Source organism: Diabrotica virgifera, chromosome 1, assembly GCF_917563875.1.
Source record: "Diabrotica virgifera virgifera chromosome 1, PGI_DIABVI_V3a".
Classification (NCBI taxonomy): Eukaryota; Metazoa; Arthropoda; class Insecta; order Coleoptera; family Chrysomelidae; genus Diabrotica; species Diabrotica virgifera.
In genome coordinates, this window is record NC_065443.1 from 261,463,926 (window position 1) to 261,489,421 (window position 25,496).

General features: G+C 32.5%; 2 protein-coding genes and 1 long non-coding RNA gene across 3 annotated transcripts in view; 1 reads left to right on the forward strand and 2 right to left on the reverse strand.

The window, feature by feature from the left end:
* Positions 1 to 269: 269 nt before the first annotated feature.
* On the reverse strand, positions 270 to 1,699 carry LOC126879092 (uncharacterized). Its single transcript, XR_007695968.1, has 2 exons — positions 1,364 to 1,699; positions 270 to 1,306 (listed from the first exon to the last, which is right to left on the reverse strand). It is a non-coding gene; the product is annotated as an uncharacterized LOC126879092 (long non-coding RNA).
* Positions 1,700 to 16,218: 14,519 nt separating this feature from the next.
* Positions 16,219 to 17,970, reverse strand: LOC114327994 (CWF19-like protein 1 homolog). Its single transcript, XM_028276726.2, has one exon. It carries the CDS (start codon positions 17,864 to 17,866, stop codon positions 16,286 to 16,288), a length of 1,581 nt encoding a protein of 526 aa, XP_028132527.1. The 5' UTR covers positions 17,867 to 17,970; the 3' UTR covers positions 16,219 to 16,285.
* Positions 17,971 to 21,502: 3,532 nt separating this feature from the next.
* Positions 21,503 to 25,496, forward strand: part of LOC114327995 (uncharacterized) — a 116,098-nt gene continuing 112,104 nt past the window's right edge. Inside the window, exons 1-2 of the mRNA XM_028276727.2 lie at positions 21,503 to 21,807; positions 21,928 to 22,046. Coding sequence (XP_028132528.2) covers positions 21,681 to 21,807; positions 21,928 to 22,046 — 246 coding nt within the window. The 5' untranslated portion in view covers positions 21,503 to 21,680. The remainder of the gene's footprint in view (positions 21,808 to 21,927; positions 22,047 to 25,496) is intronic.

The window sequence follows — 25,496 nt, forward strand, 5'->3', positions numbered from 1 at the left end:
AATAATAATTACTTTGACTTTATAAGTTAAATCTTAATTTTCAATTTGTTCGAAATTAATCCAAATGGACTATTGCCATTCTTTGTCTATACCATTGTTTATTTACACAATTGGTCTAGTTATACAATGTCTATACCCTTCATATATTATTTATAAATATTAAAAAAAATTTATTATTTAAAATATTATTTTCAATCATTTTGTAAACTTTCCTGTTGTGATCTTTTATTATTACATAAAACATAAGCAAAGAAATAAAAAGACAGCAGTACAATGAATTGTTTTATTTATTATTAATAAACAAACTAAGTAATCTATAAAACATTAAAACAACAAACTAAATTAATAACAATGTAAGAAAAAACGCGAACATATCTGCTTCCTTGCCTCAAGGGCCGTTCAAGTATTACGTATCAAGTATTATGCGGGAGGTCAAAAATTGGGTTACGTAATAGTTAAACACCCATTACAGTGCTTTACATAGGGTGGGTCTAAAATCACGTTACATAATACTTGAACGCTCTCTCAGCAGCACCTTCAGGATTCAATGCCTTCAAGCATGCACGAACATATTGAGAAAATGTATTATTTAAGATAGTGTTTGAGAAACAAGACTACTTACCATTTTTTATGAAGCAGTGATTAAATTTGAGTGTAATGCCCTAATTGATACTGTAAGAAATGAAAACTCACTTTTAAGTACTGAACATAAAAGAAAATGACTAACAGACTAGGTTTTCCTGGAGATAAATGTGTGCACATCTTGTGATGTGTCTGATATATAGGTTCATCCTCAAATATAATTTCAATAGGTGCATAAGAGACAGTGGAAGATGTTCTGTTGCCTTCTTCATTTTTTAAATTATCTTTGTAGCCTTAAATGTCCCTTATAAAACAATTATAAGAATTAATAAACCACAAATATATAGACTGACACTAAACTTGGAAGAATGTTGTAAAAAGGTCCTTATATCCAGGGTGCTCAGTAAAAAAGTGTCTGTTGATTGCAGGAGGGTAAGTTACTTTCTGATGCCTCAATTCTAGCATGAAACTTATTTTTTCCTTTTCTAAAACGATCAGGATCACATCCACTAAAATCAATGAATAAATTGAAATTTTACCAAAACGTTTTTTGTATTCTTACTACCACTAACTGTTTCTTTTGGTAATTTCATCTCATGGTGCATCTTTGTTTCCTTGCGCTTTTTTGTAATCTTTATGGACTTTATGCTATAGACTATAAAGGAACTCGCAATTTTGCATAAGATCTATGCCCTAATGTTTTCAGTAGATATCTCTATATTCGCTGAAATAATAGAAATTAATAAAATATAGGACAAATCTTTTTTAAATTATTTCTTACCATTACCATAAATATAATTGACTGTACTCCAATACCATATTAAATATTAGAGGTATTTTAAAACTTGAGAATGTTTTCTGTATTTACAAACAACAAATAATTATTTAGTTTGTTTTGACAAACCTTGTCAGTTTTTATTTTTTATGATGCTACGCTACAGCTTATTGTTCATGTCCTGTGATCGTGCCGTTAACGGCCAAAAAAGATGAATCTTCCTACCGTCAACGTCAACGGCGAACGAAGTTTATAAATGGAAGCATGAGTTTCCCATAAGACCATCTTTTGACGTTAACGGTGCTGTTGCCGTTCGACGTTGACGGTGAGTTTATAAATAGCCCTTAAGCCCTAAGAGGACATTTTAAGATTAAGAAGTTTTTTTACTACTCGTATTAATGGTTTTGTTACAAACACTTATATTTTTAATTCTTTTATATCAAAACATTTCCTTAATTTTGTAAAATGGGGATGATATTTTTCGTAATAGAGCTCCGTCTTTGCCATAAGATAGGTGGCAAAATTAATATTAAGTCACAGTCAAAAATTTATTTTTCAGAGCAAAAATAAGTGTTAATAAGTCTATTTTTTTCCAAAAACAGTAGTATAAAAAAAATTTTACTGGTAAGAAAGAACAATGATAAATTTACATTTATAAGAATTTGCTAAGTAAAATTAAATGCATTAAACGCTGTGTCTAGGTACACGCTAACGTGTACGCAAATAAAAAAGTTAGGTACACGCTTAAACGTCATTAAGTCAGTGACGTCATTATTTATCGTGTACTATGACTGGGTTTTTTGGTACACGCTAATTTGAGCCGCGTGTATGCTGTGGTAAAGTATCTGTAAGTATTGTGAGTGTCAGAGTGTGGTTAGAATTTGTCTAATCGCGTTATGTTTACAGATAATCGCCTTATGTTTATATTGATTTATAAAGAGTTTCCTTATTTTTTTACTTGTTTAGTGTTTTTTTTAATTAACTATGGAGTGTGAACAATTATTTAGTTCTTTTAATTAGTTTAACAACATTTTAAAACAGTATGAAAAAGATAAGAGCCAAAAATTCGTGATTAAGGGTAGCAGAAGTAATAAGATAAAATATACGGGGCAATTGGTTAGTGTGATAAAACTCAGTAGATCCGCTAGAGTAATAGATAGCAATAAAAGTTAGTAACAAAATTTTTAGCAAACTTTAAACTTCATATTACAAAATTACTAAAATTAGTTAGAATGTTACAGCGGCGTTCGATAATATAGTGGCAGACCAAAGTTATGTTTTTTAAATGGAACACCCTATATTTTATTTTATGTTTGAAATCTTCTTAACTTCCACATCACAAAAATATAAAGGTTTATTATGTTATACAGGGTATTTACAAAGTTATAACCAATTTTCTATTAGAATCGTAACAAGTTCAACTCCCTGTATAAATAAAAATAAACACCACAGCAAAAATAAACACCAATATAAACTGGTATAATTATTTTAACAGTATTTTGTATATATCGTGTTAAGTAATATTTATTTTGCTAACCTGAATATAATATACTTTTATATACATGCATATTGTTTTATTACAATTAAGTTTGAAACATCTGAATAGTTTTGCTTCCCTTCCCCTTCCCTTAATAAAAATATTTTTTATCAAACAAACAACAAACACCAAATATATCAAAATAGCGTGTACCAAAATATAAAGTCACTGCGCACGCTAAATAATGACGTCACTGGCTTTATGAAGTTTAATTCGCGTGTACCTAACTTTTTTAATTGCGTACACGTTAGCGTGTACCTAGACACAGCGTGCATTAAATGGAATATTACAAAACACCAAAAATAATTTTTATTTTGGCTCTCCTGTAACATTTATATTTTGTGACTTTAATACACTTTTGTTCTGAGGTACCTACGTGTCATGCCAGCTCCCCAGTTTGACTTATGTCACAACTCATGTCATGTCGTACATGCCCCGCTAACTCTAATAAAAAACCTTAGAATATAAATAAACAGGAAGGAGTGTGTCATATATCACCAACACCTAAAATTTCTAGCGGAACCGGCCATCTTGAACGTCTGTGGATGACTCATAAGTTTTTGTCAAGGAGGTAGAAGGTGTTTGTGTATTGGATCAGCTGTGTGCATAGGCGTACCATCTGGTAAAGCTCCTGTATATGCAATCAATTAACTGAAGTTATTAGTATAATAAAATTTTATTTAACTGAATTTTCAACAAAATATTATATTAATACGTATTTTCTCTTGATCTATAGCTGTTTGTTTAACATCAAAGATGTAATAAAATCGTTAAGAATTTCTTTTCTTTCCTCTTTCAAAGGTACGTCACTGGAGATAGAAAGCAAATCTGACAGCTGATCGCGATTTGCAACCTCCTTCCTGGCTCGGAGTCATTTCGCATTGTACTCCTTCCTGGTTTCTTTATATTCTAAGTAAAAAACATGTAATCGTATTTATTTTCCTTCCGTTTAGTCAGAGGCGCTGATGTCGGCATTGTGATTGGTCGAACATGACTTTTGACAAATCGTGCGCTATCTGTGAATCTGTAATCTGTGTTCGTGTTCGTTCGTTCGTTGTCGTTCACTTATTTTATATGGTCGGTCATGATGTGATGTGTTTGGTGTTTGGTTTGTGTTTGTGTTACCATAAAAAGCTGATATTCAGTCGTGTTTTTTGATATTTTTGTTATTTCATAATCGAGTACCTTTTTAAAGGTAAGTTTTTCTGATTGTAGGTACTGTTTATCCAACAGTTTTAAAATACACATTTTATTTCGCGTTTTGTTGTTGGGTCTAATGGCCGATCAGCTGTTGTGTGCAGCCGATAAATTCAACAAGTAAACATATATTTAATCGAAATTAAATACTAATATTTCTATGTAAAATGTCACATTATTGTATAAATAAATAATTAAGAAACAAAAGTTGTTTGTGTTTTACCTTTATTGGCCACTTTAATAAAATAATATTAAATATTGGAAGTACCGTATGGAGGCTATGGTGTACCTAGCGTGGAGGCTAGATAACGCTACCCTTCCTATCCAATCAACAGCAAGAACGTTTAAAATTTCACACCTATCATGTTGAAGCTACAGACCACTTATGTGGAGGCCAGATTTGTAGTATCCTTCCAATTTCCCAGGTGCTGAAATACGTGACATATTTTTTGAAGGATAAGATCGCATTCTACCAAATCAGACAACACTTTTTTCTATGATGTCGTATAATTTAACATGTATAAAACTAATTAATAAAGTACAGTGAGTAAATTAGATTTCCCTAATATTCAGAACATAACAGTACGGATATAGGATTAAGATTAAGCTTACTTATCGTTGTAATGAAATTTTTAATTTACTTATCTAATGTTTCACGTTTCGATTTCCACTTCGGAAATCATTCTTATAGTAGGGGACCAAAGTATCTAAATGTGCAGTCACTCGAGCGTTATGAGGACTTATTGGGTTGTGAAGAGCACGTCCTAAAACCAAAAAAAGTTAAGTAAAGTTTTCCATTTTAGTAGGCGCTTGCCATTTTTTAATTTAATTTTCCATTTCCAACAATTGATTTTTCCGATTATAGCGCCATCTATCCATAATTCGAAAAAATATTTCGAATAAAAGTTACTTATTTTTACGTTAAGGATCCAAATCTGCAATAAAAAATGGGGACTCTATTTAAGATTTTAAAGTAACCCCCACCCCACCTCCGCGGGGGTCGTGTTTGGTGCCATTCGATAGATTTTTCAAAAATATTGAAAAAGTGTATTTTACAGTTTTTCGATCTGATGTTCATTTCGCGAAATATCGCGGGATTCGTATATAAAATATTAAATTTACCCCCACCCCTCTCTGTGTGAAGTCGTGTTTGGTATCATTCGATAGATTTTTAAAAAATATTAAGCACATACTTTTTAGTTTTTCGATCTATCATTCATTTCGCGAAATATTCGCTTTTTTCTTGTGAAACTTTGTGACTCGCTCATTTCCTTACGCCCGGCTCAAATCTTCAGAATTTTGAAATATACACGCATGCACTTAGGTAACTTACGTTATCTTAATCTGACAAATCAGAGCGAGTAACGACTATTGTATCTATTTTGATTACTCTGATTACTTCGTACCAGTCGTATCAGAGCGAGTAACGACTATTGTATCTAGGTACAACCACCCACATAACAATTTCATGTTCTTAGTAGATTCATAGAACATACTTTTCAGAAAAAGTATATACTGAGAATGTGCGTAATTACCATTGCGAATGTGCAGAGCAGATACTGAGTATATACTACATTACAGTACTTAAACGTTCTATGTATATACTTAGAATGTACTACCGCACTTCTTTTCAGTATATACGAAGAATGTTCTTTTTAGAACATTCCAAGGACGTGCTATAAACCTTCTATGTGTACACTTAGAACATACTACCGCACATCTTTTTAGTTTATACCAAGAAGGTACTTTTTAGAATATTCCAAGGAAGTGCTATAAACCTTCTATTTATATACTAAGAACGTACTACCGCACATCTTTGTATGGGAAGAATATTATATTTTTAAGAATATTCTAAGAAAGTGCTATCAAGTGCTATATTGCTTAGAAGTATGTTTTCAGCATCACCTAATCTCATCTTAGGTTCTACTGGTTCTACCAAATATCTATTTACATATTTTAATTGCAAATGAGAATGTAGTTAGTACCTACATTCTACAATATTACTTAAAAAGTAAGTACATATTTATAAATTTTAGTTATTTATATAAATCATTATATAATATTTAGCTAAACTAAACTATGCATAATAAGTAACTAAAATTTATATAATACTTATATGTACTTACCTATTTAAGTAATATTGAGTTATCAAAATAGATCAGCGATACTTAAAGTGTGTTCCGCGGAACCCTAGGGTTCCGCGATACCCCTGTAGGGGTTCCGCGAGAATTAAAAAAAAATTCAAAACACCTCTTTCTGTTCGACTTTTCTGACGCAGTATAGCACGATTCACGAGGCGTGGTCGAACTTAGTTGCCTCCTGTTGTCTCATACAATTTTACTAGCCTGTCACCGCTGATACACGACTTGGTGTGACCAAAGAATACCCCAACCAACTTGGTTGGTTGGGGTATTCTTTGGTGACTTAGTCCTTAGTACTGTCAGTAGTCAGTCGACAATTAGGGTTCGGAGCGAAAAAAGTGTTTATTTTTCTACTGCTGTATTCTGATTGTATTAGTTTTGTACTTTTGTTGTTTGTGATTGTACGTTATTTTGTGGTTTTTAATAAAGAAGAATATGACGTTGGCTTAAAGGCGTTAAACGTGATGCAATAACATCTTCTACCGAAGCCGAATGTTCGAAAGCAGTACACGCGGAATATGCAGCAATTACCGGTCAAGACGATTATGCAACGACGTCAGTTCCACGGTTTCAAAGGCGAAAAATAGGAAGTTTGATGACACAGTTTCGGATTTGTTGATTCCAACGGCTCACCTAACTGCATTTTATGTAGTAAACTGTTTCATAATAGTTCCAATGGCACCTGCTAAGTTGCGCCGACATTTAGAAACTGTACACCCCGAGTCTAAAAACAAGAATAAAGAATTTTTTATACGTAAAAAAGAACAGTTATTGGAAAGTCAAAAAACTATAATGCATGTAACCAAAACTTTCAATGAAAAGGCCACAGAGCCATTATATTATTTAGTTAGCTATCGCATTGCACAAGCAGGTGAAGCGCACAATATCGCTGAGAATTTAATAAAACCATGTGTGTTAGACATAACAAAATGTATGATCGATGAAAAATCTGCAAAGCATCTTTCTACTGTACCACTATCGAACGTTACTGTTTCACGGCGTATTCATGATCTGGCCAGCTACGTCAAACAAGAACTACCTAGTTACACTTCTACAAAAAACACGATTCGCCTTGCAAATAGATGAGTCTACTGATGTTGTTGGTTTGGCTATCTTGCTGGTTATCGTGAGATATCCATATGAAAGTTCTTCTGATGAAGACATGCTTGTGTGTTCACCACTGCCCACAAACACAACCGGAGAGGAAATTTTTAATAAAATAATTATGTTTTTTGAGGAAAATAATCTCAGTTGGAACGATTGCATTGACATTTGTACAGATCGGGACAAGTCGATGACAGGTAAAACAGCAGGATTGGTGTCACGAATAAAAAATAAAGCTCCTAATTATAGCTCCAGCCATTATATCCTGCATAGACAAGCACTTGCGATGAAGAAAATGCCGTCAAATCTAAAATTAGTTATGGATCAAGCAGTAAAAAGAATAAATTTTATCAAATCACGACCATATTCCCGATTGTTCTCATTATTGTGTGAAGATTATGGCAGCAAATATAAAACACTGCTGCTCCATACAGAAGTGCGATGGCTGTGTCGGGGTAAAACTTTAGCAAGGCTATTTGAACTTAGAGCCGAGTTACAAATGTTTCTTTCAAATACTTATTTCAATTTGAAAGACCGTTTGTATGATAAAACTTATATGTTCCGACTGTCTTTTATGGCGAATATCTTTCAAAAACTGAACGATTTAAATTTATCATTGCAAGGTAAACAGACAATAGTGTTCCAGGCCTGTAACAAAATAACTGCGTTCAAAAGAAAATTAGATTTTTTAATTATTTGCGTCAGAAAGAGAAAAATAGAAAGCTTTACATCATTCAGTTTGTCAGCGATACGGATTCAGAAATGTTCCAAGATAATGTATTTGAAGAAATAGTCAAATGTCTCACTTCCATGCGTGCATTTTTTGATGTATTCTCCCGAAGAACAGAATACAAAAATGAAACTGAATTCATGGATTCATAAACCCAACTTACAAAAGCCCGAAAATATGTCAAACGAGATATACGAATCTCTTTTAGAAATGTCATCAGACACATTTATGGAGTGATTGTTTAAAACGACGCCTGCCAGAGATTTTTGGTGCAGAATCCGTGATGAATATCCAATGATTGCCAAAAAAATGGTTGTGAATATTCTTCTCCCGTTCTCAACAACATATTTATGCGAAACAGGATTCTTCACATATGCAGCCACGAAAACAAAATACCGCAATAGACTGGACGCCGAACCTGATATGAGACTTCAAATTAATGTCATCTATCAAACCTGATATCAACCAATTGATGAAAAATAAGAAAACAGTTTCATGCCTTCCATTAGTTAACAAGTATGTAAGTAATAAGTAACTGTTACATTGGAATTTTATTAAGCTTATTAATAAAAAATACACTTTTAAAAACTATTGTAGGGTTCCGTTAAGTATTTTACTTTCCAAAAGGGTTCCGTCACCAAAAAAGATTGAGAACCGCTGAAATAGATTATATGTATTTTGAAGCACCGCAAACAAAATAAACAGATTATGTATGTTCTTTAGTCCTAGTCCTACTACTACATCATTCGCCTTCATCCTCAACACTGCATAGATCCATAGTAGATGCAAGTAGATGATACAAATAATGAAATAATGCCTGTTTTATTTTTCATATTTTACGGTTTTTTCCTATCCCTGATCCATTCAGGTAAGAATAGAAATGGTCAGAATATGATGGGGGGAGGGGGGGGGTTAAGAATGTATTGTGGAATAACAAAATCGGTGTTGCCAAACGGAGAGAAATTTCCCTTTTTGCGGGAATTTTCAACATAAAAGGTGATAAAGGGAAAAAGTTAACTCAAAAGGGAATTATTGTTCCAGTCCAAATTGTAAAATATTAAGAAAAAATCAAAATATTTGAAAATAATTCAACATATCTTCTCAGATTTTGTAAACAGGAGGGAAGTTTTTTTTATAAAAGTGGGAATTTTTAAGGTAAGTTGACGGAAAAAGCTTACTCGACGGTTGGCAACGCCAAAGCCTTTGGTTGTGCAGTTTGGCACGTTTTGGTTCTGCGAAATGGCCTATTGAATTGAATGTACCTAAATTCAAATTCCAAGGATGTAAAAATACTAATGATTCATGATAAACTCGAAATGGTAAAGTCATTTCAATTATGAAAACGAATTTTTAATAGTATCTATATGTAAACGTTAATACAATTAATGTTTAAACTTTTTTACCCTACAACAATTTTGAAATGAAATTTGTCCAATACTACCTACATACATAAATTTTATTAATTATGTATTCTAAAAAATAACGAAGTTGATAATCTATAAGGCTAATATTATACTTCCTATACATACAAATTATTTTTAAGATATTTTAAAAGTATCTACTTATAAGTATGTGTTAAGAATATTCCATAAAGGTATATTCTAAGAATAAACTTTTACGAATATTCCGAGATCCTACGTACACGAATATACTTAGTATATTCGGTACGAGAATATACTCTGAAGTATATGCAAAGAACATGAAATTTAGAATGTTTTTTAAGGTAGATGCTATGCTTGTACTACACATATACTAAAAAGAATATACTCCGACGAATGTTGGTAGTATATGCTTAGAACATGATGCGAACATCATTGTTATGTGGGCAGTACACTTGATTACTTTCTAGACTGACCGGAAAAATGTGGAAATGATAATTAGTCCTGTCGCCAGGGGGGGTACAACGGCCTCCTGTATTCAGATGGACTTACCCAAGTTTTTTTATGTATTTTGACCCGTAGAACACGAATTTTTTGGGTAACAGTTGATCCGGATGTCGATAAGATTGTTATAAAAAAAGAAGTTGAGGAATTACATAACAGCGATTTCTCGCAAAACAAAACATGTTTTTGTATTTTTTGGGCCATTCTAACCAAAAAGTGTTCCTACAAATTTTTTCGTAGGATGCATAGTTTTCGAGATAAACTTTTGATTAAAAAATAAAATAGCAATTCTGCTTACCGCATTTGAAAGTTCAAGTCAAAGTATATCGGTTTTAGTTATTTGCATTGCTAAAAATTTATTATTTTATTGTTAAACAAAAGTATAAACACCTAGTGCTGGAGTGATGTTTTCAATGATTTCTCATTTAAAATCGAACGAGTAGGTAGAGTAGGTACAAGTGCAAGCGAGGCTATTTCTACGTAGCATGCATGTAAACGCATGTATTAGGCATGGGAAACACTATGTGTTTATAGCTTTTTTAGCAATAAACACATAAATTTTTAGCAATGTATATATTCGAAACCGATAGAATTTGACTTGAACTTTCATATGCAGTAAGCAGAATTGCTATTTTATTTTTTAATTAAAAGTTATTCGGGTTCAAAAATTGCAATTTTTCGATTTTTTGAAAGTTCAACCGCGTTTATCTCGAAAACTGTGCATCCTACGAAAAAACTTGTAGAAACATTTTTTGGTTAGAATGGCCCAAAAAATACAAAAACATGTTTTGTTTTGCGAGAAATCGCTGTTATGTAATTCCTCAACTTCTTTGTTTATAACAATCTTATCGACATCCGGATCAACTGTTACCCAAAAAGTTCGTGTTCTACGGGCCAAAATACATAGTAAAAACTTAGGTAAGTCCATCTGAATACAGGAGGCCGTTGTACCCCCCTGGCGACAGGACTAAATGTGTCTACAGTATGATCAACAACTTTAATTTTGTATGAATTGCATTGGTTTTATTAGAATTAGACCAGGGCATTTAGGGGGGCATACAAAATACCTACCTATTGAGAAATACGATTTTCGATATGATTACCGGTACTCAAATACAAAATTAACAAAAGTAATCATAGTAATCAAAGTAACGAATACTGTAAATGATTACTTGTTATATCGGAATACCTATACAAAATACCTACCTACTGAGAAATACGATTTTCGATATGATTACCGGTATTCAAATAAAAAAAATAACAAAAGTAATCAAAGTAACGAATACTGTAAATGATTACTTTATACAAAAGTAACGATTTGTAACGAATACTCGAAAGTAACTATAATCAAAACTAACATTTGCAGGGTACCAGGTTTCTCCCCATATGATAATCTGACGCGCTCGAGTAACTGCAAAAATCCCCGCTTGGGCTCCCCTACCATTACACTTCTTTTGTGTTATACAAAATACTAATAAAAAAACCGAAAAGCGCTTATGCTAGTTTAGCAGACGAGCACTTTATACCCTAGCGCCGGGACTGGGATATTACACTGTTTTAAAAATACAGTATGTAGTAGGTAGTAATTATTAACACCAAATATAAGATACGAGGTTAATCATTCTTCGCTAAAATGAATATTTCTTTGCCAAACCTTCGGTTTGGTGCCCTGTGCGTCGCACGTCCGGTTGAAGGGGCCCTCGTGGACAGCCTTTTTTAATGTCCGGTATTCTTCTCAAAGGCATCAATTTTTTGGCGTTCTTATGCGAGAATAGTCAAACGCTGATCGCATTTTTTACCATACCAATGCGTTTTCGAACTTCTGCTGTGCAGTTACCATAGTTGTTGCACTAGATCCGAGATCATTGAAGCTGTCTTGTCTACTATCTACATAGTATACCAGCCACTGTTACTCCACCTGCCCATCCTTTTAAAGCCATTCGTATGACATGTTCGCCATAAATATTAAAACAAATTATTTTTACGTCCCAAAATTTGGCTCAAAAAATGAAGCAAAGTATGCTAGTCTAATAGGCACAATGAACAGATGCAGAAAAAATGTACCTACCTACCTATTTTTGCAATATCCCACAGCAAATTTCTGAGTCACAAATACTCAAATTTGAGAACTCTTAAGGGGGAATACCCCCTTTCGAAGATGAAAAAATACATTCAAAATAAGACCGAAATTGGATAAAATGACTAATTCTAAACAACTTTTCTTCTATAGAGTTTTTTCACCAAGTCAATACTTTTCGAGTTATTTGCGAGTGAACATGTTCATGTTTAACAAAATAAAACATGTTTTTGGACGGTTTTTCGGAGATAACACAAAAAGTAAGTATTTTAGCGAAAAAATATTCTTAGCAAAAATATAGCCCATAAAAATTTTTAAAAAAATGGTGTATTGTATACATGATGTCTGTAGACCCAGTAGAAGCAGAGTTGCAGCTAATGAAAAGTAGGTTCTTCTTCGTCAAATTCCAAATCGAATATTTCAATGTGAAATAACCTAAAAACGGAGCACTTTTAGGGGAAAATTCATTCTAACTTTTTTAAAGTGTTTAAAAAAGGTTCATGTTTGTTTTTTTTTTAACTTGCAATATTAAAAGTAAGTGAATTACGCTCAAAATATTGCTGGTCCCTTTTATTTTTTGGTAAAAAAATCGCGAAAATCACCCCCTAATTAGCATCACATATAAATTTTAACATTACCACTTCACAAGTTACTTTGTCTATGTATTATTTATATGATCTGTAAGTTTCATCGGTTCAAAGTGCTTCGTTTTGAAAAATCTGTAGTTAAAATGGCTCGAACGAGTAACTAATCACGAGTTTAGGCAAATTTTGAACAGCCATAGCATAACCAATTTTTGTCTAACAAGAAAACAAAAAATCAAAAATATTCAGAAAGGCAAAACGTACATTTTATTGCTCTGAGATTTTTGGTATTCCTAATTGTTTTTAAGTTAATTCTATAAACAATTACGATTTTTTTCAAAATTAAAAAAAAATGTTTTATTTTAAACCCAATTTTTTTTCAAAACTGAGCACTTTGAAGCAATGAAACTTATACACTGCGCGTCATAGAAAACGGGCACCCTAAAAAATGGATAATTTTTTATGTCGCGTATCTCCTTAACCTGTTGTCCGATTTAAGTGATTTTTTGAATATGTTATAGCCTTATTCTTTGTCAATATCCCTGTAATAATATTTTTGCTCAACAGGTAAATTTTCATTGTATACCGGGTGTACGAATCAAACTGTTTTTTTCTCAAAGTTCGCAACACCCTGTGGAATATTCTAGCCTTTATAAAATACTGAAATTAAATCCCGACTATAGCCTTAGGTTTTCTGAACATTTTGTTTTTTGATTCATTCTCTTATGTTGGATAATACAAGAGTTATGTACTTTAACAACTAGTCATGTTCTTCATCAGTATCGGTTGTTTCATGATACTATAAATAACATGATACTATAAATTTACTATAAATTAATTTATAAACTTTATTTATAGTATCATGGGTTGTTTGTAAATAAGTGCGAAAAACTTAAGGGGCAATTCTGCATGAAAAAATTATGACCGTTTGCTTTATAAACTTATGTCCGCAAATGCTTCGTTTACGAGATACGGGATGTTGAATTTTTTTACAAACTGACGATTTATTTTATTGCCCTGAAACCGGTTGAGATATGCAAATGAAATTTGGTAGGTTCTAAGAGATAGTTATTGCGAATTTTTTGACTTACAATCAAGAATTTTATATTCACTATTGGCGTGCATATCATATTACCCGTATGCACGCCAATGCTGAATATAAAATTCTTAATTGTATGTCAAAAAATGTGCAATAACTACATCTTAAAACCCACCAAATTTCATTTGCATATCTCAACCAGTTTTAAAGCAATAAATAAATCGTTAGTTTGTAAGAAAAAATTCAACATCCCGTATCTCGCAAACGAAGCATTTGCGGACATACGATTATAAAGCAAACTGTCATTATTTTTTAATGCAGAATTACCCCTTAAAGTTTGTCGCACTTGTTTAGAAACACCCTGTACTGAAAAAGAACATGGCTTATTGTTAAAGTACACCTAACTTTTGTATTATCCAACATAAGCGAATGAATAAAAAAACAGAATGTTGAGAAAACCTGAGGCTATAGTTGGGTTTTAATTTAAGTATTTTATAAATGCTAAGATATTCCACAGGGCGTTGCGAACTTTGAGAAAAAAAACACAGTTTGATTCGTACACCCGGTATACAATGAAAATTTACCTGTTTAGCAAAAATATTATTACAGGGATATTAACAAAGAATAAGGCTATAAGATATTCAAAAAATCACTTAAATCGGACAACAGGTTTAGGAGATACGCAACCTCAAAAATTACCCATTTTTTAGGGTGCCCGTTTTGTATGGCGCGCAGTTTAGATACTATAAACAATACACAAGTAAAGTAACTTGTAAAGCGGTAACGATTAATTTTATTTGAGAAGCTAATTAAGGGGTGATTTTCGCCATTTTCTTACCAAAAAATAAAAGGGACCAACAATATTTTGAGCATAACTCACTTACTTTTAATGTTAGAAGTTTTTTAAAAAAACAAAAATAAAAAATAAATTTGTTAAACACTTTAAAAAAGTTGTAATGAATTTTCCCCGAAAAGTGCTCCGTTTTTTGGTTATTTCACATTGAAATATTCGATTTGGAATTTGATGAAGAAGAACCTACATTTCATTAGCTGCAACTCTGCTTCTGCTGGGTCTGCAGACCTCATGTATACACCATTTTTTTTTAATTTTTTATAAGCTATATTTTTACTAAGAATATCTTTTTCTCTAAAATACTTACTTTTTGAGTTATCTCCGAAAAACCGTCGAAAAACATTTTTTTGGTTAAAAATGAACACATTCAGTCGCAAATAACTCGAAAAGTATTGACTTAGTGAAAAAACTTTATAGAACAAAAGTTACATAGAATTAGTCATTTTATCAAATTCCGGACTTATTTTGTACATATAATTTTTCACCCCCGAGAAAATTTTTTGAAGTTATACTTCTTTAGGCGCGATTGAGATTGAGGGTGAATTTATATTGATCTGCGCGCATGCGCACATCGACAGTATGGTATTAGTCGTTATACGGACTCTGATTTAGTGTTGAAATGATCTGTCAATAGTAAATAATTGTTCAATATGAAGGTAAACAAATGTATAATATATTAGTTTTATTGTTGTGAGGACAGAAACAAAAAAGTTTATAATTGTAGTGACATTTAAATAGTTTTTAAAAGCAACAGGTACGTAATAATTGTAAATGTATCATAGGTACCTACCTATTTGAACCTACCAAAATACATAGTATGTAATACTTTTATTTACATAATTTGATTACCATCAAAATTTCTATCAATGTTCACCTAATATATTGTTTTCTTACTCTCTGTTTTGTTGTATTTTTTCAATTCTAAATCATTTCAATTCAAAATCAAAATAATTTAATTTAATTCAAAAATGCTAAAAGCTTAATCCATTTAGTTAGTCGATCTTCGCACATAATGACACATTGCCTCCGTGGCGAAGCGTTTAAGGTGAATGAACCCCAATATACCAACTGCGCTGATAGCTGGTTCGAATCCCAATAAAAACTTTTATTTTTTTATTTTTTTTATACATTTTATGATTGTAAGTATATTTATTATATAATTTTATTTTCAGAAAATACGTATTTAGTTAAAAAATTTTCCGACAATTAATATTCAGAAATCATTTGTGGCATTTTTAATGTGTTTGTGTGTGTTTTATTCTTTTATTATTTTAATTTTTGGCACTGTTTTAATAAAAATGTTTGAGAAGTAGCAAGTATAAATTAGTTTAGTATTTAAATAAAATATAAATAAAAAGTATATTAATTTCGTTTAAATCATATAATAGAAGTATACTTAACTTCTTACGTGCGTACAAAGTATACACACATTCTTTTTCTATAGTGGTACCAGAACATCATGGGAAATCCAAAGACATCTCACCAAGGAAAATACCAGAAATAAAAACTTTAATATTCAATACTAATGACTCCGACAGAAACATAGCCTCCATTTCTAAAGTTTCAAAGGCAATGTGGACCGTATAAAGAAAAAACTTACATACCATTATTAAGCAAAAGTAAAATTTTCTGAGGTGGCTCTAATAATGATCACCCACTGTACCTTTATTTCTAATGTTAAATCATTTAAACAGAGATAGAAAAAGCATACCATACTTTACTACAAAATATGTTTATAATCTTTAGAATCAATTTTGTCACAAAATAATTTCTAATTTTTACATTAATCAGCTGTAAAATCATATGGTTCAAAATCTGTCCTTAACTTTTGTACTAATTTTTCTTCTTCTGCCTTTCCTAAAACACAAGCTCTCCAATCTTCTCGTTCTTTCATATTCAAAACAGGACCAGACGCAAGAACCTCCCGTGCAAAATTCAGAGGAAAATTAACAGAACCCTGAAGTTTCGTATAAAGAAGACTGCCATCAGGTAGTTCAATAGTAAAATATGGTACTTTCGGAGGAATTACTTGGTCCAAACGATTAAACGAGTCTAGAGATTCCAATTTAAATCCTTGGCCTTCTGACTCATCTATAAAGATTTCTCTTAATTCCCTGTTAGCATTTTTCGGAATTGGAACAGCTTGCAGCTGCATGTGTGAAGTCTTATAGTTTCTTTCAAAAAATACAGCTAGTTTACCATCACGATCAAAAAATTTTCTTAGGCTGTCTTTAAATAGTTTTATTTCATCTAAAACATCTTTTTGTAAACTTAAACTGGATTGATGGTGCTCTATAGGACAAATGAGAAAGTGTTCATCAACCATACCACCTTTTGCTAGTGCTAGGTACGTTGTATTTCCAACACATATAATCAGGTGCTTTTCTACCGAAGGGCTGGCTAAACAAAACCAGCATTTACTCTGGTCAAATTCAATTTTTGGTCTCTTTGCTTTATTTTTACCCTTATGGTCATCCATTGGAGCATTCATGTCATAAAAGTATTGACTAGTACTAATCGTTTTTCTAGAATTCTTATGTATTTTACTTTCCAAATCATGAAAATTAAATGGACAAGGAGTTTCGTCTATAGTTTTTTGCAATAATTCAGTAATTTTCATTTTTTCTAATGGAGTTATGCTTAAAGCGTATATCCATTTATCCTTACTCGAGTTTCCTACTCTAGCCAAACCTATAAATCTAGTTGCAGTCTCAACTGTTGTATCGTGATCACCTAGATTTGGACATCTAAAAGGTGGCCTTTCGTAGTATATGCCCTCGAGGCCACTTACAATATATCGTGGCTTAAGTTTTAGACATATATAACCTAGAAAATCACTTGTGGAATTCACTACAAGAGAAACATTTTTAGCACCTTCATGAATTACATTCGAAGGCCACTGAGAACTTAATAATATGTCCACACCTCTAAACGAAGGATTTCCTTTAACACACACATCACATAGGTCTGATACATCTTTCTCATTATAACCACATACTGTTGAAGAATTCTTTCCTGATACACCACTAATGTACGCTATTTTTATGCCTTTACTGTCTGTATACACTCCACGTTTTCCTAAATAATACACATTATTACATATTTCGAACTGGGACTCATCTGAAGGGTACTCATCAACATGTTCTTGTTTATTTGGTCCTAAAATGTATGTGGGTATAGGGATTTTTTTATCCCCTAATTTATATGGAATAAATTCTTTGTTGTTAATGCCGAAAAAGTTTCCCACACATAGAAGGCAATCAAAAGGCCCAGACTTTTTGTTAATAGTTTCAACTCTTTTAAACAATGCATCAAATTTTCCTTCTACGTCGCCACAAAATAATATTTTTTGTTTTTCACTCATTTTATATGATTTTACCAAATAAACGAATATTTACAAGGCTATTTTCATTTTCTCTTATAAAAAATAAACCAAATAAACATCAATCTTTTGACAGATGATGACGATGACCGAGACCATAGCCACCTTTACTTAACAAGCCATGAAGTTGAAACTTGGCAACATCTATTGGTAGACCGATTAATTCTGACAGTTCTCATTTGTTTTTAAATAATTTTCATTGTATTTACAGAGAAACTGAAATATTTTACAATATTTCGTGCTCCAAATTATAAAGAACATTAAAAGGTATGTTATTAAGATGATTTTAGTTCAATATAATATATTTTTATATAAACTTGCGTGCATATAGAAATCCGTCCACTTAAAAATTTTGTCATTTTTAATGTCTTATATTTCCTAAACTTGTTGGCAGATTTAAGTGATTTTTTTTAAATATGTTATAGCCTAAGTCTTTAACAATACCGCTGTAATAATATTGTTGCTAACCAGTTAAATTTTTATGGTGTACCGGGCATTTATAAAATACTGAAATTAAAACCCAACTATAGACTCCGGTTTTCTTAACATTCTGTTTTTTTTTTATTAATTCGCTTATGTTTAACAACTAGATTTGTTATTTATCAATTCAGGGTGTTTCCAAATCAGTGCGACAAACTTTAAGGATTCCCCAAACCGACGCGAAAGTTTTGCGACGCGAATTTTCCGTAGCGGAACATTCGCAGGCGGAGCGGTAGCGGACAAGGGTTCCCCATATTGACGCGAAAGCCGACGCGACTATTCGCCATACAAATGTGAACAAATTATATTTTTAAATCGGCCAACAGGTTTAGGAAATACAAGACATCAAAAATGACCAAATTTTTAAGTGAGCGTAATCTCTATGCACGCAAATATAATATATAATGAAAACTTATCATTTTCTCCTAATTCTGACCCTATACTATTCCAGACTTTATCCTTTTTTCTTATATTTTTATAATCTTCGTCCGTTAAATAATATATTATAGGATATTGTTTAACAATTTCAATGAGTTTTTCTGTAACAACCATTTTAAAACACGCGAAACTACAACGGTAGCGGAAAAAACCGTGCATGCAGCGTTTCGTGAAAGGAACGCTGTTCTGCCGCGACCGTTGCGGATTCCGCCCAAAGTGGTCTGAACACGTTCATAATCCGCCGTGCCTATCGATTCGCCGCGATTCCGCGTAGGTTGCGGTTGCGAAAGTTTCGCGTTGGTTTGGGGGATCCTTTAAGGGGAAAGGAACAAAATGAAAAATTTTGACGCCTGTATTTTAAATGTAATTATTTTTTTCGAAGTCTGAGAAAACTAATAAGTATTTTTGAAAAATTTAAACGCAGAATAAAAGATTACTTTATTACCGAGGGCCAAAAGTCCCTTAGAATGAATAAAAAGTTTTTTTTAATGACATATTTGAAACTAAAAATCACACTAAATTTTCCCAGTTTTTCACCCCTGTAACTTATTAAAATAAACATAGAAGTTTTCAGGGACTTTGGGCCCTTGGTCCTAACGTAATCTTTCACTCTGCGTTTAAATTTTTGAAAAATACTAATTAGTTTTCTTAGGATTCGAAAAAAATGAATCCCGTTTATATTCTTGTTATTGTTTTTTTTTGTATAATAAACGTTACTTACAAGGAATTACTTTTAATATTATTTTGTACAAACTTTCAATTAATAATATTTTCTTGTTCGATTCAAAAAATACTATAAATTTTACCAGAATTTGTACTTTAAAGTCGTAGTTTCGAAAGCGGTAGTCCGAAAGTCAGACTACGGACGTCATCAATTGCGACGTTGCCTTTTTCTCTTCATGGCTTGTAAAGTAAAGGTGGCTATGCCGAGACCGATGACGGACGGACAAACTGCCACCGGTAGCCCCTTATGCCTCCTCTACACATCGGCAGACGCGTCTGCGGATGCATCTGCCGATGTATCATCACGCGCTGTACCGGGACTCTGTAACTTTTATAGCGAAAGCGTAAGCGTGATTTCCGAACGCTTTCATCAAGTTATACTCTGTAAACTGCTGTCGGATAACGCCGGCAACACCGAATGGAGTTCGGAAGTAAAGCGAAACGTGATTATTTGTGGTTTCGTTTCACCACGTTTAGCGCTTAGAGTGACGTATTAAAAGAAGAAATTGACAATTTTACTTGGTTTTGAGGTTGTTTTTTTACCACGTTTCGTTTTTTTGGCCGTTGTTTTTTACAAATACATAGTGTACTTGAGTTTTCAGTTTTCACAAATACATTTTTTTAACATAGAAATATATATAATGTTATCCATCAACGGTTGCAATTCATTAAAAAGGTAATGGAATAAATCTTTATTTAATCTAAACAACTCTATGAATCGTAAATCCGGCAAACCAAAATAATCACTTCTATCCCTTAAAAATCTACCTTCTTCACGAAGCAGCCGTAACTGATCCCTACGTTCTTGTTCGTCGAAAATTATTAAATTTATAGGCAACATTTTATTTAATTTCAACAATAAACACTTGTTTTTGTTTACCTTATGCTTTTTTGGAATTATAGGTTAGTTAAATCTGTCAAATATGTAGAATCACATCCATAGAGGTATATATTAACATGGGGTGCATTCAGCAGACGCAATCGCTAAGTAATCGATTAGTAATCGATTTGTGATTTACATGCTGAATGTCACAATTTATGTGGCATTCAGCAGAAAATCACTAATCGATTAGTTAGCGATTGTGTCTGCTGAATGCACCCATAGAGAGAGCCTACCTTCCGCGCTTCCTGACGACAAGATCTCATGGACTGGTTTGCTGCATCTCTTTCTAACACATTGTATCGAAAATCTATGATGACATTCAGTGTGAATATAGGCACGGAAGAGGAGGACAACTGTATCAGCTTTACTATGCGTAAGAGTGAAACAGCACTAATCCAAATAAAAAAGATGGTGTCGTCACTTCGCTCTGAAAGACAATACTCTCTCTATGCTAATATATAACTCTATGATCACATCACATTTCCACAGGACGGAGTTTATCTATGGCATAGAACAAGACACTTATTACAGAACTCTAAAATCTTGAAACGACGTGCTGTGTTGCCGTTAATTTTTACCCAATCGTTCGTTTCAATTCGGTCCAGTTCGTAGAGTATTGCGATAGTATAGCGAAGCGAAGCCACACAATACAGAGTACGATTCGAACTGAACCGTTGCTTTGCTACGCTTCGCTACGACTTGCTTACGCTTTCGCTATAAAAGTTATAGAGTCCCACTGCTGACCACACATCTGTAAATCGTTTAGTCTGTGTTAATTCTCGGGTGACGCAATATCTACTTTGAATTCACTGCGAAAACTAATGCGTCGTAGAGGTCCGAGGTAAACAACAGACGATCAAATTACCCCATCTACACATCTGCGGACACGTCTGACGATGTGTAGAGGTGGCATTAGACAAGAAAAGAGAGTAGCCCAGAAGTCCTGCCAAACTTATCAGACCAGAATGTTCAGGTCAGTAGTTAATTTGGTTCAGTGTAAAAGAAGATTGTTGGTATGAAGTTAGCAATATTTCTATCGACACGTCAATCGTGAACCCTAACGTCAATTTCGCTGTCTTTTGTCAAATCTCAGTAGTTTTATCTAGTCCCAACCAATTTTTTCTTAATGCTCTAATTATCAAAAAAATGTATTAGTGGAGTGTTACTGTGAAAAATATATCAGTTAATTGAAATATTTATAAGGCTATGTTTACAAAAATAGAGTTTAAGTTTTAAAATAATATCTAATGTATAGATCTGTCTACAGCTAAAATGAAGAAATTATTTTCCAAAATTGAAACTAAAATCGACAATACATCTCGTGAGAGCAATAATTATACGGGAAAGGTCTTTGTAGTTGGCAGACAAACTGTTACAGTGGAGGATGTTCTTGCCGAAGGTAAAATTCATCTTGAACTTGATACATATGTAAAGGGGGAGGATACACTTATCAACTGAATTTACGACATTACTGCAAAATCAATTAGAAGTGTAATTATTGTCTTGTTTTCTTCTGTAGGTGGATTTGCCATAGTCTACTCTGTTAAAGCAAGTAATGGAAGTAGGTATGCTCTGAAGAGAATGTATGTCAATAATGAGCAGGACCTTAATGTAGCAAAGAGGGAAATCCAAATTGCAGTAAGTTCATTAGTAATTCATGTTTTTCAATATACAGAAAATATACTATAAATTCTCTGCCTCCAATGTGGGATGTTTTTATTTTTATGTGCATTTTTAAGATACTTCTTTTATTTATAATTATCCACATCAAAGATTTTAAAAACACAGACATAAATAAAGACAAACATGATATTACTGCAGGCTTCAATTTTGTACTACATATACAGAATATATAGTATATTACAGTTGTTCCAATGGATCTTTGCACACACATGAAATTATTCACTAATTACTTTTTATGCTAGGTCTGTTTTTTACTCACAGAAGTTAGTCACAAGCTGCTTGTCCTTTTTATTTATACACACAACAGGCTGTTACTACCTAGGGCATTTTTATAAAACATAATCATAAAATTAATTTATTACAATTAGGTATTTTAAACAAAACTCAAACTTAAGTACAGTTGAGTCCAGGATAATTTACCCGTGTGTCATCATTTAAAGCACATGAAATAAATCGAACTATTCCATGCAACAGGAAGTAGCTGCTGCTCCGATCACGGATTATATTAAAAAAATTTACGTTATCAAATAAATAAAATGTAAAATGTTAGTTTTGCTTTAAAATTTTGGTGCAGGATTACAGCTACATTTGAATTACCTTAACCTTTAACTACCCGCGCATCAAGTTATGACATAACTACACGCGTGGCCTACTTTATATGCCACAAGAAAATACACAATAACAGCATATTTGTTTATTTTTTTTTTTGAAAAAATACACTTAGTTGTTTGTTATAAACCTTATTCGGCATCAGTGAATACTTGGAGTTCCTTCTCAGTAAGCCAATTGGGATTTATAACTGGAATTATGGAATAACTGGATTCCGTGATAAATAAAATTGCTAATAAAAAATTTTTTGAAATGTGATTTTTTACGGGAGCAAAGTATTTTTTATAAAGAAAAATATATTTTGTGCCAAAATGACTAAAAAACAATTGAAATATGTACTTATATTAATATAATCATGGAGCATATTGTCCACCACCGGAAACAACAAATAATAAACTGTAAATTACGATCTTCCCAGAACGCTGATTATAACGAAACTAAAACCAAATTGTAAAGCACATTCCGGTGATAGGTTAGAGACATAAACAAGGTCAAAAATTAAATTTTTAAATATATTTGCAGTAGAATTCTTATATCTGGCGTACAAAATATGCCAGCACGTGTAGTTAAAGGTTAATAAATCCTTTTAATATCATTAGTGTCATTAAAAATTTGTTATAATATAAATATTTGACAATACAATATTTTCTTTCTGTTATTTATTTCACTTTTACAGAAACTTAAACAAAACCATTCATTAACTGTGAATAAGGTTAACTTTGTCTGACATTAATAGAAATATAGAATACACTCACCTTAAAATTTCAATTTCCAATACCTATAAAATTAGTTGTAAAAACAACTGTTTGTGTAATAAAAATAACTTCTAAATGCAAAAACAGGAAGAAAATAGCAAAAAATCCAACAAACTGACAGTGACAAGTAAACAAACCAGAAACGTCATAAACACAAATTGTACATAAAATCTGAAAACTTCCCATGAGTCTTTTTTGTACCTATCTCTTTTCGATGTAGGTACTGAGTCTAAAGCAGAGGTTCCCAACCAGTGTGCCGTGGCACACTGTTGTGCCCTAAAGTCCCTGTAGGTGTGCCACAATATTTGATTATACTTACTATCATTATAGAGATTATTTACCCAAGTGTGCCATAGCTGAACCAGTTTTTTAATTTAGTATGCCTCAAGCTAAAAAAGGTTGGAAACCACTGGTCTAGAGCGTTCATAAAAATAACATGTGTCTTTACTTAACAGGTGGTAGCTGGTTTGTCTTTAGTTTCTTACATGGAAGACAATGATGCTATATAAAAAGTATGTGTTTTATCTCGCCAGGTATTAATGACAGGTAAAGAACCCTGGACTCAACTGTACTGCTTGTCCATATGAACCACAATAAGTTAAGCAAGGATAAGCAATATGACATGTCTTTGCTACATTATTTACTAAGAATTTTGACATTTATCATTTTCAGTTACATTGGCACATTTTTGTTGTGTTTAAAAATTGTTTTTCTTATTTCATACTAATTTTTATTTTCAAATATAATTGTTACAACAACTTTTGCTCTCTTATTTTTGATTGCTTCTGCTAATTATTTATTTTTAAGCTAATGAGACAAGTACTAATTTTTAACCTACAAAATTATACTTTACGAGTCTAGCTATAGTTCTGTCAAATAGAAACTTATTTGTTTCTTTTCGAGATTACTGTTTAAACTTTTTGTTTTTTTTTTTTAATTCATTCACCACTTTTCTAGATTTATCTTTATACATAGGTCTGGATCCCGCGTATAAGAAAAAGTTGATTAATAGCAAGCTGAGAATTTGTTAATAGCTTAAGGGTGTCTAGTCGGACAAACTTTGACATATGGGAACACTGGAACAGGGGCAGTTTTAATTGTGGAACAGGTTAAAAATTTGGAACTGTCAGACCACGAAAACGGCACATTTATTTTGTCCGACAGAACAGACTTAAACTCTCCGAACAGAGATTAAACTCACATGCAAAAATCAGACTGCTATTTATCACCAAATTTGCGTTTTAATGAGTGGAACATGTAGAATATGTCAAATGACAGGAATTATGTCAGGTGATAAATAGCAGTCTGATTTTTGCATGAGAGTTTAATCTCTGTTCGGTGAGTTTAAGTCTGTTTTGTCGGACAAAATAAATGTGATGTTTTCGTGGTCTGACCGTTCCAAATCCTGTTCCACAATTAAAACTGCCCCTGTTCCAGTGTTCCCATATATCAAAGTTTATCCGACTAGACACCCTTAAGCTATTAACAAATTTTCAGCTTGCTATTAATCAACTTTTTTTTTCATACGTGGGATCCAGACCTAACAGTGGAACCTCGATTATCCGTCAGGGCACCGGACCAAGGGTATGACAGATAATCGAGAAGACGGTTAACAGAACATTAACAAAACTTAATTGATCAAACTACTAAGTGACACAATCAATGTTCGAATTTGAATCAAATTTAATTATGGTGACACACAGATATTGACTGTAATAATTATTATTGTGCTGGGCATTTTTATTTTCAGCTTGCGATTCTAAAAATATAACTCTAAAAGCACAGTATCATTTATCACCTATTTAAATTGAAATTTAATCCAGAGCCCTGAATAAGAACAGAAAATTATTTACATAAAAAAATGTGGTGGTGGCATAACTGCACGTGTACATTTCAACGAATTTCGTTTGGCTTATCGCAATGCTCAAACAAAATGAATTGATGACTAAATTTTTACTTACGTAGTCAATATAACTTATGTAGGTATGATCCCTGACGGTTAATAGAGAGACGGATAATCGAGGTTCCACTGTATTAGTAA

Coding starts and splice junctions, on each gene's coding strand:
- LOC114327994 (XM_028276726.2), bottom strand. CDS start 17,866: ATGAGTGAAAAACAAAAAATATTATTTTGTGGCGACGTAGAAGGAAAA.